Source organism: Scyliorhinus canicula, chromosome 6 (assembly GCF_902713615.1).
Source record: "Scyliorhinus canicula chromosome 6, sScyCan1.1, whole genome shotgun sequence".
NCBI classification, from domain to species: domain Eukaryota; kingdom Metazoa; phylum Chordata; class Chondrichthyes; order Carcharhiniformes; family Scyliorhinidae; genus Scyliorhinus; species Scyliorhinus canicula.
In genome coordinates this window covers 39,339,310-39,358,884 of record NC_052151.1, presented here as the reverse complement: position 1 = coordinate 39,358,884, position 19,575 = coordinate 39,339,310, and the positions used below count along the sequence as shown (strand labels likewise).

Here is a 19,575-nt window from a genome sequence, read left to right as displayed (position 1 = left end):
GATGCAAGGAAGGGATGGGAGGAGATTTGTGTGGAATAAAAATATTAATACAGACTAGTTAAGCCAAAAGGCCTGTTTTCGTGCTATATATTCAATATAATCGTAGATGACTACACAATGTTCAGCACCTTTCATGACCCCTCAGACACTGAAGCAGTCCACGTCTGTATGCAGAAAGACCTGGATAATATTCAGGTTTGGGCTGATGTGTGGCACAAAATGTATTTGCAACTTAAGTGACCATCTTCAACAAGAGAGAATCTAACCAACTTCCCATGACATTCAATGGCATTACCATCACCGAATCCCTCACTATCCACATCCTGGGGGTTACCATTGACCAGAACTTGAACTGAACTTGCCACATAAATACTGCGGCTACCAGAGCAGATCAGATAGGACTCCCACAGCCTGTTCAGCATCTACATGGCACAAGTCAGGAGTGTGAAGGATTACTCTCCACTTACCTGGATGAGTGCAGTTCCAACATCACTTAAGAACCTGGACACCATCCAGGCCATGGCAGCCCACTTGATTGGCACCCCATCCACCACCTTCAACATTCACCTGCTCCACCACTGACTCACAGTAGCAGCAGTGTGTATCATCTACAAGATGCACTGCAGCAATTCACCAAGGTTTCTTCAACAGCACCTTCCAAACCTGCAAGCTGTATATCACCTAGGAGGACGAGGGCAGCAGATGCAAGGATTCACCACATCCTTCAAGTTCCCTTCCAAACCACACACCATTCTGAATTAGAGCTATGTCTCTGTTCTTTCACTATAACTGGGCCTCCCTTTCTAACAGCAGAATGGGTGTACCTGTACTACATGGACTGCAGCGATTCAAGAAAGCGGCTCACCACCATCATCTCGAGCAATTAGGGATGGGCAATAAATGCTTGATTAGCCAGCGATGTCAACGTAACATGAACAAATACATTTTTAAAATGTAATTTGTTTGTAAACAGCATTAATTTGAAGGATGAGGTGAATTTATTGTCTGTGTGCAAGTAATAATAGAATCCCAGGTCCCTTCTATAAATGATTGTTCGGACCATAAGCAAGAAAAATAACACGACATTCTATTACATTTTATTTGAAATATCTGATAAGAGATTTAGCTTTGTTTCTTCATGTAGTCAGAATCTAATACTTGACAACCCTCAAAAGAAAGGTTTAATTTGCAACTACACAGTGCCAAATTCCAGGATTTAGAAAATAGAAGCTGCAGAGCCATGCTGGGAATGTTAAGTTTACTGTATGTGCTGCTGTATGTCATAGGAAACTGTTTATACAGCAGCTGTGCCTGAGATACCGACCATCTTAGTCATCACTAGGATGCTGTTGATATTCCAAGATTATGCTTTCTACTCTTATGGTCAGTCAGCTTGCCGAATTTATGGTCCATGTGGCCAGCAATTCTACGTTATTTATTTAGGTTTCACCGTATCGGCTTATCGGTTTCAGAGAATGCGTTACGCACAATGAGTTACTTTTCAGGGGATGTGATGTGCTTGTGGTTTTGGCAAATACAACCTGTCTTAGCTGTCTGTATTGAAAACATCACATATGCAGCAATGAGATGAGTGACTTTCTGACCAGAATGTACAAGACCTGCAATTATTTTTGAATAGTAGCTAATTTGCTATGCACTTGAATCATCAGAACAGGTGGATAGGGCCCATTGAAGCGAAGGACTAATACATTGCAGCAACAGATAGGAACTCAACACCTGGTATAGAATATTCATACCTTCTGGAGCAAAGGCAAGCGTGCCACCAGCGGAGTGACGCTGATGCATGGTTTTCAACACCTAGATGGTGGAATATCTGAATTCACTTCTGTTGTCTGTTGCTTATTAGAAACCTATTGCTCTCCAGAAAAAAAGAGAATTTCAAAGCTGCTCACCAAGAATGATTTAAGACGTTTGCTTAAAAGTTTAAGAGCTTTGATTCTCATCTTCATGCAGCGACTCAGCAAGAGCATTGGAAAACATATCAGATTCCATGTGAATGCCATTAACACTAACCCTAACTCACCAACACCTCTTGATCCCGCCACTGCTCTGATGTGGCACGATGTGTGTTTGACATCCAAGAGCTGGGTGAACAGAGCTTTTCTGCATTTAAATATTGGGAAGAATCTTGGAAAAGAAGTACAGAAGGAGGCCCAGCTTGTCCATGCCAGCCTGAGGACACCTAGGTGCCCTTTCTAATCCCATCTTCCTGAATCCAGTCCATAGCCCTGTATCTTACAGCATTTAAGGTGTAGATCCAGGTAGGTTTAGGGTCTCTGCCTCCACCACCAATGCAGGCAGCGAATTTCAGACTCCCACTACCCAAACGTAAAAAAGGTCTTCCTCATGTCCCCCCTACATCTTCTGCTGAGGCTATTGCCTTCAAACCCTGCCACAAACTCTGTTCTCCAAAACAATTGACACCTGTCCTAAAATGCATTGTCATGTTTTGTCAGATAATGTTCCTGTGAAGCTTTGGGGTGTTTTATGATGTGAAAGATGCTGTACAAATGCATTTTCATAGTTATTCTTTCTTAACTAAGGGAGGTGGGAGAATGGCTTTGAATGCTTGGAAAGGGGGGAGGGTCTGAAGATAGGTGGTGTGGTGGTGAAGATTAAAGTCATGTCAATTGTTTTTTCAATTATGTAAATGTTGCCAAATTCTGTATTCCCAGTGAGCATCAAGACTTGCTTAAACAAATACAAGGTACCAAAAATACTGATGTCCGTGAAGATTTAGAACGTGAACTTGACTGTCTTGTAAAACGGATGGAGAAGAAAGCGGATCAGATTTCTAAACTCAGGAAACACCAGGATAAAGTAAGTGTCTAATTTTTAAAAAAATCTTCATATTCTCGAGTGACATGCAGACAATAATCTCACTGAGCAATTCAGAATTTTATTTTTTATAACCCTGTTGTATTAAAACATTTTCTTTATTCGTTCATGGGATGTGGGTGTCGCTGGCTGGGCCAGCATTTATTGCGCTGACAGCATTTAAGAGTCAACACGTTGCTGTGGTCTGGAGTCACATGTAGGCCAGACCAGGTAAGGATGGCAAATTTCCTTCTCTAAAGGACATTAGTGAACCAGATGGGTTTTTGCGACAATCGGTTTAATTTGAATCATTTTGGGGCTAGCTCAAATTTATGAAAATGTCCCCCAAAATTCTGTGTACGATGGAACTTTAATAACAACTATAACTTGCATTTATACAGCGCCTTTAATGTGGAAGAAATTTCCCAAAACACTTTTGCTTTTTTTTTTAAAAAACCTGCTTTGATAGAGGTAGCATTTGCTTTGAAGAAACATTGTAGAGCGGTGCAGTGGTTAGCACTGTTGTCTCACGGCACCGAGGTCCCAGGTTCAATCCCGACTCTGGGTCACTGTCTGTGTGGAGTTTGCACATTCTCCCCATATTTGTGTGGGTTTCGCCCCACAACCCAAAGATGTGCAGGGTAGGTGGATTGGCCACGCTATATTTCCCCTTAATTGGAAAAAATGAATTGGATACTCTAAATTTATATAAAAAGAGAAGTACCATTGTAACCATGATGATAGTGTGCCACCTAGAGGGCAAATGAAAAACATTGATTCATTCAAAACTTCAGTAAACAAAGTGCCATTATGATTTTGTTTCCACACTTTTCCTGTGGTAAGGAGGGAAATGTTAAACTAGCTTTACATCAAATTTGTTGCGGGGCAAAGAAGTAACCAGGCATTTGGAAACCTGTACGGTAGGATGACGCTGTAATCTCCATCAGAACCTGGTTTTGTTCTTGCCTCTGGATGTCAGAGAAAAATCCCGAGTAAATGGTGTAAGAAAATAAAGAGATTACATTTATTACAATTCCACATTTAACATTTAAAGGACTTCGTAGAAACTGAAAAATGTAGTCCCTATTTTGTAGAGACACTGCAGCCCACTTACAGTATGAAACTACAATGAGACAAATTCATAGATAATCTTTGTTAGTGTTGTTGGTTAAGAAATAATTGTTGGCCAGGACAGCATTCAAATCGTGCCATGGGATATTTTATGCTAATCTCTGCATGCTTAAAATCTCAACTGTGAAATAGTACAGCTAACTGTCCAGTACACTTCCTCTATTCTGCATGGAATGTCGGCCTACATTATGTGCTCAAGGGCTTGCAATGGGGCTTGAAACTGCAACCTTCTTCTGACTTAAGGCATCGAGTAAAAAATGTTCCAGGAATAGAACATTGTTGAGACTTGCTTTATTTTCTACTCGGAAGCCATAATGAACACCATCCAGTTGACCAACTTGGGCTCATTGGAAATGCCTTGACTATTTTGGTTTCCCTACCTCACAAAATACAAATGGGGGGGAAACAATGATGGATGTTGAGATGGAGGGAAATGTATTGACTGATTTGGCAGCTGGAAACTTTCATGGAAAAAGTAAAAATAATTTTACCTGAGAAATGGTTCCCCCTTATAGAACATAGAACAGTACAGCACAGAACAGGCCCTTCGGCCCTCAATGTTGTGCCGAGCCATGATCACCCTACTCAAACCCACGTATCCACCCTATACCCGTAACCCAACAACCCCCCCCCTTAACCTTACTTTTATTAGGACACTACGGGCAATTTAGCATGGCCAATCCACCTAATCCACCTTATGATATATAAGAGTGGTAAATCTCACTTAATCCTTGCTTGTTGAAATATAGGCATCAGAAGAAATTATATTTTTGGAAGCCGGACACTTGGGCTTTTCAGATCAAAATGGCCTTAAATTGGTCACATTGTTATAAAAAATACAATCGATTAGTTCATGATCTTTTTTTACGGAAGGAAACTTGCCCACCTTATCCTGTTTAGTCTATGCGACTTCAGTCCACACCCAGTCCCACACCGAATTACTCTTTGAAGAGATGAAACTGACTCCACTGTGTTAAAATTGCATCAGAAGATGGCTCGCTGACCTCTCGGTGATCAGGGATGGACAATAGTTGTCAGCCTTGCCAGCGAAGCTCACATCCGGAAAAGAAAATTACTTTGCTTGCAACAGATGTGAAGCCAGTTATGAGATATCCAACATGGAAACCAGAACTGGACCTAATTTGGCTTCAGTTACATTATACATTTTAAATCACTACAAAACCAATGTGCAAGAATAAAAATATGCGGCATGAGCGAGCTTCCCTTTAACTTAAACACTGTGAAATGCAGTCTTCAAGATGTTTGTTACTAATCTTGTGTCAATTTTTAATTTAACATTAACTCAGACTTCTTGCACTGATAAAATGTCTCTGTGTGCACAAAAAAAAATTAAAGTGACATTACTTGGGCAATGATTTTTATCTTTCTTAGGTTGAGAAATTGAAGGTGAAAGCAAAGAAAATGACGAGGGAGATGGCTGACGCTAAGAAGCGAGCAAAAGCTTTAGATGAAATGAAGGAAGTGCCAGCTAACCCCAGGGGAACAGAATTTTCAGTCAAAACAACTTCTGCTCCTGGCCAGAAAGGAAAAGAGAGCCTGCAGCTGCTTAGGAATGCACAGAAACTGCAGCTGACCCTGAGGCAAAATGACATCACATGGGAGCAGTGATCACTGTGGCTCAGAAGGCAAAGTCTATAAATTCAATTGTGATGACTTTAATTAGTATATTATTGAAGATTCGCTTCCTGAATCCTTTCGTTGTGTTTTTTAAGCTGATTCTTGTCATTTTGAAACTGATTTTAAATGCTGCAGATAATCATATGGGTGTAATGTACTTGAAATTTGTGTTTTTTACATTCATAAATTCTTTTATCTATTAACATGGTTCACTACATGCGTTTGGCACAACCTATCTGTAGCAATGTCCTTGTTTGGAGATAGGTTGCTGACCATCTTCAATGATTTGTACATGTATTATTTGTGTATACAAATTAATTTTAAAAATCCTTGAGGATCTGCTGTGTGCCCTGCCTGCCTATTTTTCATATTCTTCCATTTTGTTACCATGAACTACTGTTTAGGTAATCCACAGACCTGAAAAAAAACTGTTTTGCTTATGATGCTGTTAATTGAAGATTAAACTCAAAGGCAATGGACTATAGAATGCTGCTTATAATTGGCTATCTAAGTCTTCAGGCTATATTTATGAGGGGGTTAATTTAAACAGAACTGATTTCACCTCTCACCAGCTGTCTGTAAACAAAGGTGTTTTGATATGTGTTTCCCTCTATAAGTGGTGCCGTATTTCCTCAACCCCTCGGTTTTTGTGGAATCCAAAATTCTAGTAATAACTCAAACTGTAAACTCAAGATAGGACCAACTCAAAGGGTTAGTTTATTTGCACACACTCAAAATGCACGAGGACACAACTTTACCTCCACACTCAGACAGCAAAGAGGGATAGACAGAAGAAAGATTTAAGAGACAGAGACCACAGAGAAAATACATATTGGTTCACAAGGATTCCAGAGTCCAGAATCAAAGTCCAGTGAGGTATTCATTCCTTTATGGAGGTCAGTGGGTTGAAAACTAATGCTGTAGAATTCACACTTCCAATGGTGTTGTCTTCATGATGAGATAGTCATGCAGAGATTAATCAGTCTTGTAGGCAATGGTACAGGACTTCCAGCAAAAGCAGGGTAGATGGGGTCAGGTATCCAGTCTGGGCCAGAGCTCCTTTTCTGTGAGGCTGCCACTGAGGTGGTAAATATAACACACTGAGCTTTTCAGCAAGGCAGTGTTACTGACTCCACAAACCAGAGGCCCATATCACATGACTTGCACATCTCCATACTGTATTTGTCAAAGGCTTTGTATTCCTTGGTCTGTGTCCCCGAGCTTGTTAGATGGCTCAAACCATTAGGAATTGAATGCTTACAGGGCCCTTTGTCTTAGCAGACAAGCAGAGACTCCTGATGGTCAGCTTGGGTTATGAAATTCAGGTAGCCTTTGTTTAACTCTTTTAATTTGCCCTGTGCAGCCCACAGGATCATTTGTAGCTCCCCAGAGATGACTATGTGCTGGGTTCCCGTATCCGGCCAGGCAGTTCCTATTTTTTTGGGGGGTGGGGGGGTGTTCAGGCGGTGATTTAGCCAGTTTAAGAACCTTTTTGTTCATTTTTTAAAAATTTAGTAATAGCTATGTCGATTCAAATATATGACATGGAGATGCCAGCATTGGACTGGGGTGAGCACAGTAAGAAGTCTTACAACGCCAGGTTAAAGTCCAACAGGTCTGTTTCAGATCACTAGCTTTTGGAGCTCTGCTCCTTCCTCAGGTGAATGAAGAGGCAGGTTCCAGAAATATATATATATAAGTCAAAGATGCAGATAGAAATATTAAATAAAAACACCCTGTGGGGTTTTAGTCCTTCACAATGTTTACTGTCATTATATTTAATTAGCTAACTTAGTGATGAGAAAGGAAAACAAATCTGGGCTAGATTCCCTGCCTTCTCATAGTAAGTAGGTGCAACATTTAGCCCAACTCGGAGGCTTAATGACAACACGCTTGTATCAGAAGGTCCTGGGAAAGGTTTCTGCTTAGTATTTGAGATGCGTTCTTTGGATGAATATTAAACCAAGGTCCCATCTACTTGTCAGTTCCAAAGGGAAGTCATATTGTCCTCGAAACATTAACTCTGTTTCTTTAACCACAGAAGCAGCCAGACCTGCTGAGTTTTTCCAGCACGTTTTGATTTTTTTTTCCCCATCCAAATCAATTGCATCTAACAAATCCATGGTATGACCCCTCCCAATCACTGGAATACCCCCTGAACCATTGGTAAGACCCTCCAAATTGCCAAAATACACTCCCTACCCCAATTACTGGCATACCCCCTCATTGCTGGATTTATCACCCTAATTGCTGGCATGTCCCTGTCAATTGCTGACAAGGACCCTCTTTCCCCGCCCCCCCCTAAAGTAAGTGACACTCTTATGGGCTCGTCAAATGCCCCCAATATCAAAGATCTGTCAGTTGAGGGTAAATGGTTTCCCTTTGATGTTATGGAACCTTTGAAGTGCTTTTCTCACAGTCAATGGCATTCCCCTTTAACCTTTTTAAGCTTCTGGGCATGCTGAGAAAAACTAAAACCTTTGAACCGCATTGTTTGCATTCCATTTTGGTCCATTACCTTTTTTAAAAAGTTATTTTTATTCAAATTTTTATCAAACCATAATCTTTTGCATAACCATTAACAACATTTAACATAACAAAATGAAGATTAACCAGATATACAGAAAAGGAACAATACTATAGAACAATCCCCCCACCCCACACCCCCGGTTGCTGCTGCTGCTGACCTTTACTGCTTTCCTAGAAAGTTGAGGAACGACTGCCACCTCCGAGAAAACCCTGCATGGACCCTCTCAAGGCACACTTTATTTTCTCAAGACAGAAACCCAGTCATGTCACCAATCCAGGTCTCCAAACTCTGGGGTTTTGAGTCCGTCCACATTAAAAGGATCCGTCTCCGGGCTCCCAGGGAGGCAAAGGCCAAGACGCCGGCCTCTTTCACTTCCTGATCTCCCTGATCGTCTGACACACCAAAGATCGCTATCTCGGGACTCAGCACCACCCGCGTGCCGAAGAAAATCCCTGCCAGAATCCCTTAAGAGCCGGGCATGCCCAGAACACATGGACATGATCTGCAGGGCTTCCCGCACATTTGTCCTCAACCCCAAAGAGCTTGCTCATCCTGGTTGCTGTCATGTGTGCCCGGTGGACCACCCTAAACTGGATTAAGCTAAGCCTGGCACGTGAAGAGGAATTGACCCTGTTTAGGGCGTCCGCCCACAGGCCTGCATCCAGCTCCCTACCTAGCTCCTCCTGCCATTTGCCCTTAAGCTCCTCTACTGGGACTTCCTCCGCCTCCGGAAGTTCCCGGTAGATGTCCAAAACCTTTCCCTCCCCTACCCAGGTGCTGGAGACCACCCTATCCTGTATCCTGCGTGGGGGTAGCAACGGAAATGTCACCACCTGTTTTTTGAGGAAGACGCGCACCGAAGGTATCTGAAAACGTTTCCGGGGCAAACTGAATTTCTCCTCAAGTGCTTACAGGCTGGGAAAGGTCCTGTCCATGAACATGTCCCCCATCCTTTTAATTCCTGCCCTGTGCCAGCTTTGGAACCCTTCGTCAATCTTGCCCGGGACAAATCTGTGATTGTATCAGGGTCCAAACTAAGGCTCCCTCCACCCCACTGTGTCTTCTCCACTGACACCAGATCCTTAATGCTGCCACCACCACCGGACTAGAGGAGTAGAGGGCCGGCGAGAACGGCAGAGGTGTCGTTACAAATGCCCCCAGGCTGGTAGCTTTACACGAGGTCGCCTCTAACCGCTCCCACGTCGGAAATACCCATTTCCTAATCATGGCTATGTTAGCCGCCCAATTATAGCTGCAAAGGTTCAGCAGCGTCAGCACCCCCCCCCCCCCCCCCCCCCCCCCGCGCCCTTGCCCCCAACTGCGCTCGGGGTCTTATTTGCCCATTCAAATCCCGAGATGATCTTGTTTACCCGCTTAAAGAAGGACTTGGGGATGAAGATGGGAAGGCACTGGAAGACGAACAGGAATCTGGGGAGGACCATCATTTCAACGGTCTGCACCCTCCCCGCTAGAGATAGCGGGAGCATGTCCAACCTTTTGAAGACCCCTCCATCTGCTCTACCAGCCAAGATAAATTAAGCTTGTGGAGGGCATCCCACTTTTGAGCCACCTGTATGCCTAGGTATCGAAAGCCCTTCTCGACCATCTTAAGCAGAAGCTCTCCCAGTCTCTTCTGCCCCTTAGCTTGGATCACGAACATATCACTTTTCTTCTCGTTTAATTGAGAAATTGCCAAAGTCCCTCAAAATCTGCATGACCTCCCCATCCCCTCTAATAGATCCAAGATGTACAGGAGTAGATCATCCACATAGAGCGAGACCCGATGCTCCTCCCCCCGAACCAACCCCGCCAGTTCTTTGAAGCCTGCAGCGCTATGGCCAACGGCGCTATCGCAAGGGCGAATAATAATGGGGAGAAGGAGCACCCTTGCCTCGTCCCCCAGTGGAGCCTAAAGTATCATAGATCATAGAATTTACAGTGCAGAAGGAGGCCATTCGGCCCATCGAGTCTGCACCGGCTCTTGGAAAGAGCACCCTACCCAAGATCAACACCTCCACCCTATCCCCATAACATATGAACCCCACCCAACACTAAGGGCAATTTAGCATGGCCAATCCACCTAACCCGCACATCTTTGGACTGTGGGAGGAAACCGGAGCACCCAGAGGAAACCCACGCACACACGGGGAGGATGTGCAGATTCCGCACAGACAGTGACCCAAGCCGGAATCGAACCTGGGACCCTGGAGCTGTGAAGCAATTGTGCTATCCACAATGCTACCGTGCTGCCCAGTATTCCGACATCACCCTGTTCGGTCCGTGCACAGACTTGCCACGGGGGCCTGGTAGAGTACCTGGGCCCAACCTATGAACCCCTCACCAAATCCAAACCTTCTTAGCGCTTCCCACAGGTACTCCCATTCCACCTGGTCAAAGGCTTTCTCTGCATCCATCGTCATCACTACTTCTGCCTCCCCTCCCTCTGAGGGCAACATGATGATGTTTAGTCCTCCATACATTGGAGTTCAATTGCCTGCCCTTGACAAAGCCTGTCTGATCCTCCCCTATCACCCCAGGGACACAGTCCTCAATTCTAGCAGCCAAGATCTTGGCCAGCAGTTTCGAACCTACGTTCAGGAGCAATATCGGTCTATAAGACCCACATTGTAGCGGATCTTTCTCTCGTTTGAGGATGAGTGAAATCGAAGCCTGTGACATTGTTGGGGGGGAGGGTCCCTCTCTCTTTGGCCTCATTAAATGTCCTTAGCAGGAGTGGGCACAACAGCTCTGGAAATTTCTTGTAGAATTCTACAGGATAGCCATCCAGCCCCGGGGCCTTGCCCGACTGCATGTTCCCTAGACCCTTTACAATCTCCTCCATTACCTTTTACAAGCCTCTGGACTTACAGGTTCAGTCTATTTCAAAGGAGGGCTAAGCTTTGTTTGTTTTATAGCTCTTCACAGTCTGAGCTGGTGTTTCAAACCGCGTTTCTTCTTTAAAAAGGTTTGTTTCTTTGTTCTGAAGAGTTCCCTTTGAAACACTTTGACATGCTGGGAGAGACATCAAAGTGTTTCAAAGCTACAGAGGAAAAACTTCAAACTTCATCTGACAAACCTTTGACATTGACATTCTGGGAGAGACATCAAAGGGTTCCAACATATCAGAGGGAAGACTTTTAACAATAACTTAACATGCTGACAGACAGTTTAGTGATTTTCAAAGCTACAGAGGCATGATCTTTCACACAACCCCCATCTCAGGAAAGATCCCCAACCTGAACCCCTCCAGCCCAACTCGAGCCCTGGCCTTAAACCTGCCAATTATATTTAAGTTAATTAAGATGAGCTCAGATTTTTGTCCATGCTGGTTGGAAAATTGTTCAGGCCAGGCGCAGTGGGCTGGAGGATTCTCTACGAGTTTGACATCCAGTGAGAATCCCGTTATGGCACTCATGTCCGATTCAACAGCCTTTGGGAATCTCACCTGGGGCTAGCAGCCCCAGGAGAATCGCAGCTAATATTTCAAAGTTCATTAATCTACAATGAAGTGTTTAAAGATGTCCTGATGCAAATGATTAGCCTTTTTTATTTTAAATCCTTCATTTAATATTGTTATTATTTTCAGACTGCTTCTCACCTACCATCAAACTCTTTCCACATTTATATTGGGGGAGTCCACACTTTAGCTCGCTTATCATTCACTGGCTATGGAGAAAGTGCAGCGAAGGTTTACCAGCCTGATTCCTTGGATGGCGGGACTGTTCTATGAGGAACGACTAAATCGGCTAGGATTATATTCATTGGAGTTTAGAAGAATGAGAGGGGATCACATAGAAATTTACAAAAATCTTTTTTTAAATTTAGAGTACCCAAATATTTTTTTCCAATTAAGGGGCGATTTAGCGTGGCCAATCCACCTAACCTGCACATCTTTGGCTTGTGGGGGATGATACCCACGCAGACACGGGGAGAATGTGCAAACTCCACACAGACGGTGACCCGGAGCCGGGATCAAATCTGGGTCTTCCGCGCTGGAGGCAGCAGTACTAACCACTGCACCGCCAATTTACAAAACTCTAACAGTATTTGACAGGGTAGATTCAGAAAGAATGTTCCTGATGATAAGGGAATCCGGAACTAGGGGCGATAGTTTGAGGATAAGGGATAACCTTTTAGGGCTGAGGTGAGGAGATATTTCTTCACTGAGAGGGGTGAATCTGTGGAACTCACAACCACAGAAATTAGTTGAGGCCAAAACATTGTGTAATTTCAAGAAGGAATTAGATATAGCTCTTGGGGATTAAGGGATATGGGGGGGGGGGGGGGAGGCGGGATCAGGGTATTGAACTTGATGATCAACCATGATCATAATGAATGGTGGAGCAGGCTCTAAGAGCCAAATTGCCTCTTCCTGCTTCTACTTGCTATGTTTCTATGGCTCCATCAACTAAATTTCACACATCCTCGCTTTTTAAAAACGGGGTGCTGTTGCTCTCAGATGAAACTAGTTCGATAGCAGCACCCCCCCACCCTCCTTAAGATCACTGTTTGGATTGATTGCCAGTTGAAAATGAAGTGAAATCTCAAATGCTTTCTTGTTTTGATCTAATCAGTTGGTCTGCCAAAGTGTGGCAAGAAAAATCTCAGTTGAAGTATCGGAATCCAGGTTCAATTCTCTCCCCTGACTGCACCCCACTTCACCCGGGTTCTTGAGCTGTCCAATAGGGAAGAGAGACAATTGTTTGCTGCAAGGCTTCAATTGCCTGAAGAACAGCATTCGTAAGAGTTTGGAAATGGTTGGCGCTCTAACATAACCACAGGAAGTGCTCAGGGAAAAATAGATTTCATACCCTATTCAATGATTTAATGTGCTGCAGGTTATGGTAAAACTTTGATGAAAATGTGTTTATATTTTAAAAACCTGACACACAAAAATGTTGAAACCCCAAATGAATTGTTGCTCTAATGCATGAGAATTAACAGGTCTGACTGGGACCACATCCTCTCCAATGCACAATATAAGACATTAATGTTAATGAAAGCACACCACATTTGAAGAGTAAATAATTTTTAAGCTAGTCGAGCGGCTATTTAAATGCAAGATTTTCCCCATGTGCTATTACTTTGCATAAACCTGGTGCAAAACCCATTATTTGCACGCAACCTGAAGGTATGCAAATCTCAATTGTATACAGATGGTTTGTTCTTTGACTGGGATAAAAGTGAAGTTCTTTGAGAAATATCTTAACTGCAAAGCAGAATTCAACATCATACACATTTATACAATGGCCATAGAAGGGAACAGAAGGTACACTGTGTTCTGGTCTGACCTCCACATTCAAGCATTTTTGATAACGCACTGAGTAACTGCAAAGACAGTGTAGACGGCCCTATGGATCCTGCTGTGCTTACTATCAAACAGGGAGATCTTCTTTCCCATTCAGACTACCACACACAAACTAGCACATCTCTCACTTAAACGCAACACAACTGTTGCTCGTTCTGGGTGAGTGTGCTTAACACTCGATTTGGCTCTGTTTCATTACTTAGCTCTGGAGTCGCCAGGTATCGTTAAGATACCGCCACAAGTTTCAAGGTCAAGTTCAAAGCAATAAAACCATACACCAATTAGTAAGTTCAAACAAATGAGTTTATTATAATACAATTATAAACTACTCATGCACACGCTAAGATGACTAAACTATTCCTACCACTAAATAGACCAATACTTATCTGAATAAGGAACTGCCGGATCAGGGGACAAGGGCCTCTTGCTCTGCACTGGGTCCACAGACTTCAGGTTGGTACGGGTTAAAAGGGGTCAGGAGTGTCTATCTCTGGTAGCGATCGTTGTGAGACACTTACTTGCTGGCGGCTGCTGTCCGAACCTCTCCTATCTCTCGGTCAAGATCTTCTTCGGTAAAGGCTGGTCGAGTGGACTGGTCAAGAAGAACGAACTGAGTTTGGGACCTGTCTTTTATAGGTCCCAGGGCTTTGCGCCCTTTTGGGCGGACCCTCTATCTGCTGGGGATCGATTGGGTCTCTCCCAATCGATTTGTTTGAATCCCCCCAATACTGAGGCTGTCCCTCGGCTCCTAGGCGGGCCTTCAGGTGCTTTGTCTCCGAACCCCGCTGGTGCCGGGGTGTCTGGCTTCCCATAAAATGTTGCAATCACTTCCCTATCTGTGTCCATTGTCCCTGGGATTGTTCCATTACTATGCTAACTGTCCCGGAGATTGCCTCATTAGTATGCGAAATGTTAGTTTCGGTGCTGTCTGCTCTCTTAGCAGACAGAATACACAGTGGCTTGTTGCAGCCTGCTGGTGCTGCAAATTTTGTCCATTTCACCCTGCAAGCTTTGCGTTCCTCCATTTTGTATTGAGGGAATGGCCAACTTCGGTGGCTACACTACAAGGAGCCACCTCTATTTACAGAATAAACAAGCAGGTAAAAGACCTCCCAGAAATAGGTGTTCAGATGGTGTACATCATCCGGACCTCAGATGATATTATAGACACTTGGAGTCTTTTTCAGCAGGCCTCTATGACCCATCCATACCACTCCATGACTGTCCAAACCTTTGAAAAGGAGATAACCTAGTTCAGCCTTATAATTAGATTTTTTAAAACCTCATTGGCTGAACCAGCATTTATTGCCCATCCCTAATTGCCCTTGTACTGAGTGGCTTGCTAGGCTAGGCCATTTAAGAGTCAACCACATTGCTGGGGGTCTGGAGTCACATGTAGGCCAGACCAGATAAGAAATGCAGATTTTCTTCCCTAAAGGACATTAGTGAACCAGATGAGATTTTACAATAATCGACAATGGTTTCATGGTCATCATTAGACTTTTAATTCCAGATTTTTATTAAATTCAAATTTCACCATCTCCCGGAGTGGGATTTGAACCCTGGTCCCCAGAGCATTTACCCTGGGTGTCTGGATTGGTAGTCCAGTGACAATATCACTATGCCACTGCCTCCCCAGAATGCCATTTTGGACCTTTGACCTACTGAAATCCAGGAACTATGACCAAATTATCAAACCACTGAAAAATGTTCCCACCACAACTGATTTGTAAAGCCAAGCTATTCTCTCAAATTAACTGATTGATAGTTAAATATCTGTAATTGCTGAGATAATGTAATTAATTTTACGGTTAAAATAAGTGAATTTTCTTCACAAAGAAACTGCCTGGAAAAGTGTTGTACATTCTCCCAGTGTCTGCATTGGTTTCTTCCAGGTGCTCCGGTTTCCTCCCACAGTGCAAAGATGTGCAGGTTGGGTGGATTGACCATGCTAAATTGTCCCTTAGTGCCCAAAGGATAGGTGGGGTTCCAGGGATAGGGTGGGGGAGTGGGCCTAGGTTAGGGTTCCTAGGGGTGCACATCACCAAAAATCTGTCCTGGTCCACCCACGTCGACGCTATCACCAAGAAAGCACACAACAGCGCTTATACTTCCTCAGGAAACTAAGGAAATTCGGCATGTCCATATTAACCCTTACCAACTTTTACAGGTGCACCATAGAAAGCATCCTATTGTGCTGCATCACAGCCTGGTATGGCAACTGCTCGGCCCAGGGCCGCAAGGAACTTCAGAGAGTTGTGAACACAGCCCAGTCCATCACACAAACCTGTCTCCCCTCCACAGACTCCATCTACACCTCCTGCTGCCTGGGGAAAGCGGGCAGCATAATCAAGGATCCCTCCCACCCGGCTTACTCACTTTTCCAACTTCTTCCATCGGGCAGGAGATACAGAAGTCTGAGAACACGCACAAACAGACTCAAAAACAGCTTCTTCCCCACAGTCACCAGACTCCTAAATGACCCTCTTATTGACTGACCTCATTAACACTACACCCTGTATGCTTCATCTTGTCCCAATGCTTATGTAGTTACATTGTATATCTTGTGTTGCCCTATTATGTATTTTCTGGAATTTTGTTTAATCCCCTTTCCTTCCCATGTACTGAATGATCTGTTGAGCTGCTTGCAGAAAAATACTTTTCACTGTACCTCGGTACAAGTGTGATGCACCATCAATTGGACACGAGACGAAGATGTGATCCAAACAAAAGGCTTTAATGCACAAGATGTGTGCCCGGCAGCAGACGTACAGAAGAATGGCCGACTGCCGGGAACACGGGTTCTTATATCCCGCTTTGTAGGCGGAGCTACCTACCTCTCAGCCAATCGGCTGAGAGGCACATGACTTACCCAGGCCAATGGGCAGCGAGTCCTCTGCACCAATAGCAGCTCACTTCTGAGGTACCTAATACCCCTAGTCATACTACCACAATGTGAGAATAAACAAATCCAATCCAATCTTTTGGAGGGTCGGTATAGACTTGATGTGCCAACTGACCCTCCTTCTGCACCACTGTAGAGACTCCATGATTCTTATAGATCACATAAATGACTACATCCCCACCCCCCTTACCCCACCAATGTAGCAGTACATCCACCAAAGCAAAGTACTGCAAATGCTGGATATCTGAAATAGCAGTAATTCTAAAAAAAAATTGTTGAATGTTTGATTTCCATCTGAACTTTTGGAATCTAAAACCAGCCATTTTGAATACCTAATGAGAGTGGGAGCGGGCGGGTAGGTAATTTGAATGGAGAGCTTCGTATATCTCTTATGGACCCACCTGCAGCTTAGCAGCGGCTGTGGAACCTGCACCTGGAATCGCCTACCCCGGCTGTTGTAGCGTTTCTATAGTTACAAATGGACGAGTTTGATTGCTGGGGCGGGGGCGGGGGGGAGAGGCAGTCAATAATAAACACATAGGTGTTTGAAGGGCATTAAAGGATAATGAGAGGGTACACTTCAAAGAAACGTTTGGAGATGAATAGGCATAAAGTGAGAGGGGAGATTGTGAATGTTGATATTGTTGCCCTGGTGATTCCACACTCAGCTGCCTGTCACCCTCCCCTTACACTGGTTCCCTCACACTGTCCCTTCTGGACGCATTTGCTGCTAGGATTTTCACTCCGGGATCATTCCGCGTTCTTCCAGGTTGGGAAATGTTTTTTTTAAAGAAACACTTGTGGGATAGACTCAAACGAGTTGAAACGCTGCTTTGCAATTCGTGTGGGAAAATAGCAACCTGGCGTTGCTAATTCAGTCATAATTTTTCATCTTACATTTTGTTTTTGAAGCCGCCTTGCTTCTTGAGGCAGGAACTTGGAGCAACGCCTGCTCTCTAGGTAGACTGTGGAACTTAAAATAAAACAGCAAATAAGACAAAATAGAGGTTGCTGCTTTACCTGGTCACTTAAACTACCTGTTTTAACTGGATGTGAAGCCGCCTGTTACCCTTTTTATAATCATTAGAATAAAGAGATTTTTAGTATTTCATATCTTTCAAGTTCCATTACGGAAGTATTTTGTTTCCCCTCGTTGCTGTGCAGCGCTTATTGAGTTTTTGGTTAGGGCCATGCAGATGCTCCCATCTAGTTCACCCTCGACTCAGTAGCAACACTAGCAGCCTCTGATTTCAGGTTCAAATCCCACTCCAGTGCTTTGAGGAACCAGTTTAGGTTTACATTAGAACTTTGTGCTCCTGTAGTTTTCTGTGCTTCGCTGTAACACTGACTAATAAGGACTGTAATAACAGTAAGTTTATTCAACTAACTCTTCAGCTGTAAGGAACACTTGTGCACTGCCCACGGTCCCAGGGAGATCTGGCACAGTTCTGCCACATGGGGCTAGATTGACCGTGTTACCATGTAGTTACATGCTGACCTGGTCTACAGTCCTTATTCACAAAATATTGTTGAGTTTTTTTATGGATGATTTAACAGGGGTGGCACAATGGTTAGCACTGCTGCCTCACAGTGATGGGTTCGATTCTAGTCTTGTGTGACGGTGTGGAGTTTGCATTTTCTCCCCAGGTTGGCGTGGGTTTCCTCTGGTTTCTTCCCACAGTCCAAAGATACACAGGTTAGGTGGATTGGCCATGATAAATTGCCCCTAGATGGGATTATGGGAATAGGATGGAGGATTGGGCCGAGGTTGAAAGTTCTTTCAGAGGGGCGGTGCAGACTGATGGGCCAAATGGCCTCTGATCCACCATCAATAACCACGAGACGAAAATGGTGAAACTATTGAGGCTTTATTGCACAAGATGTTGAGCCTCCTGCAGCTGGAACCAGAATGGAAGCAGCGCAGGAGAGCGTGCACTTTTATACTCCGCCTGCTGGGAGGAGTCAGCAGGCAGGGATTTACCATGTTACCTGTAGTATGGCGGCAGTACCGTAATACTCGTAGTGTGTTACCAATGGTGTTTACCACATTCACCCCCTGTTTAAAAAAAAGTCCAGCGGTTGTGAAAATAATGTTACAGATTGAGTCTGTCGGAGGCCTTGATCCTCCGCCGCGATCGCCTCAGTCCTGGTTGTGGTGTGGGCGCCGATTGTGGTCACCTGCGACTCCGGGAACGTGTTGTCCTTTCCTTCGTCACCCAGTAGTGGATCCGGTGAGGGTGTGGATGCTGCTGGGGTGGGGGCCATGGTGAGGTTCTCTGGGGGGAGGGTGGGTGGCGCAGGGGCGAGGGGGCAACCAGAGGGGGAGGGGATGGTACCAGGTTGGTGGTGGTGACAGTTGTGGGTCGGGACCCGGCAGGTGCCAGGTCCCATGGGGAGACTGTGTCCTGTCGCCCGTCGGGGTGTGCCATGTAGGCGTACTGTGGGTTCGCATGGAGGAGTCCGATTTGTGACTCCTCACATGCTTCCGTAGGAGGACGGGCCCAGGAACTGTCAGCCAGGTTGGGAGCGAGACCCCGGAGGTGGACTTCCTAGGGAAGGCAAACACCCGTTCATGAGGGGTCTCATTAGTAGCGGTGCACAGGAGCGACTGGATGGAGTCGAGCGCATCGGGGAGGACCTCCTGCCAGCGGGAGACCGGGAGATTCCAAGACCGAAGTACCAGCAGGACGGCCTTCCAGACCGTCCTGTTCTCCCTCTCCACCTGTCCATTTCCCCGGGGGTTGTAGCTGGTCGTCCTGCTCGAGGCGATGCCCTACCTGAGCAGGAACTGACATGAAGGAGGATCCTCATCACTCATGAAGGAGGATCCCCGATCACTATGGATGTAGGTGGGGAAACTGAACAGGGTGAAGATGCTGTGCAGGGCCTTGATGACCGTGGCAGATGTCATGTCGGGGCAGCGGATGGCAAATGGGAAACGGGAGTACTCATCAATTACATTGAGAAAGTACATGTTGCAGTTGGTGGAGGGGAGGGGCCCTTTGAAGTCGATACTGAGGTGCTCAAAGGGGCGGGAGGCCTTCACCAAGTGCGCTCTATCTGGCCGGTAGAAGTGCGGCTTGCACTCCGCGCAGACTGGGCAGTCTCTGGTCACAGTCCTCGATGGAGTGGGGCAGGTTACGGGCCTTGATAAAATGGAAGAACCGGGTGACCCCCGGGTGGCAGAGGTCATTGTGCAGGGCCTGGAGTTGGTCCACTAGTTCG

At 45.0% G+C, this 19,575-nt stretch overlaps 1 protein-coding gene across 1 annotated transcript in view; it reads left to right on the top strand.

The window, feature by feature from the left end:
• Nucleotides 1–6,091, top strand: part of cep57l1 (centrosomal protein 57, like 1) — an 87,112-nt gene extending 81,021 nt beyond the window's left edge. The window contains 2 exon segments of the mRNA XM_038799200.1: nucleotides 2,697–2,841; nucleotides 5,362–6,091. Coding sequence (XP_038655128.1) covers nucleotides 2,697–2,841; nucleotides 5,362–5,598 — 382 coding nt within the window. The 3' untranslated portion in view covers nucleotides 5,599–6,091.
• Nucleotides 6,092–19,575: the final 13,484 nt, after the last annotated feature.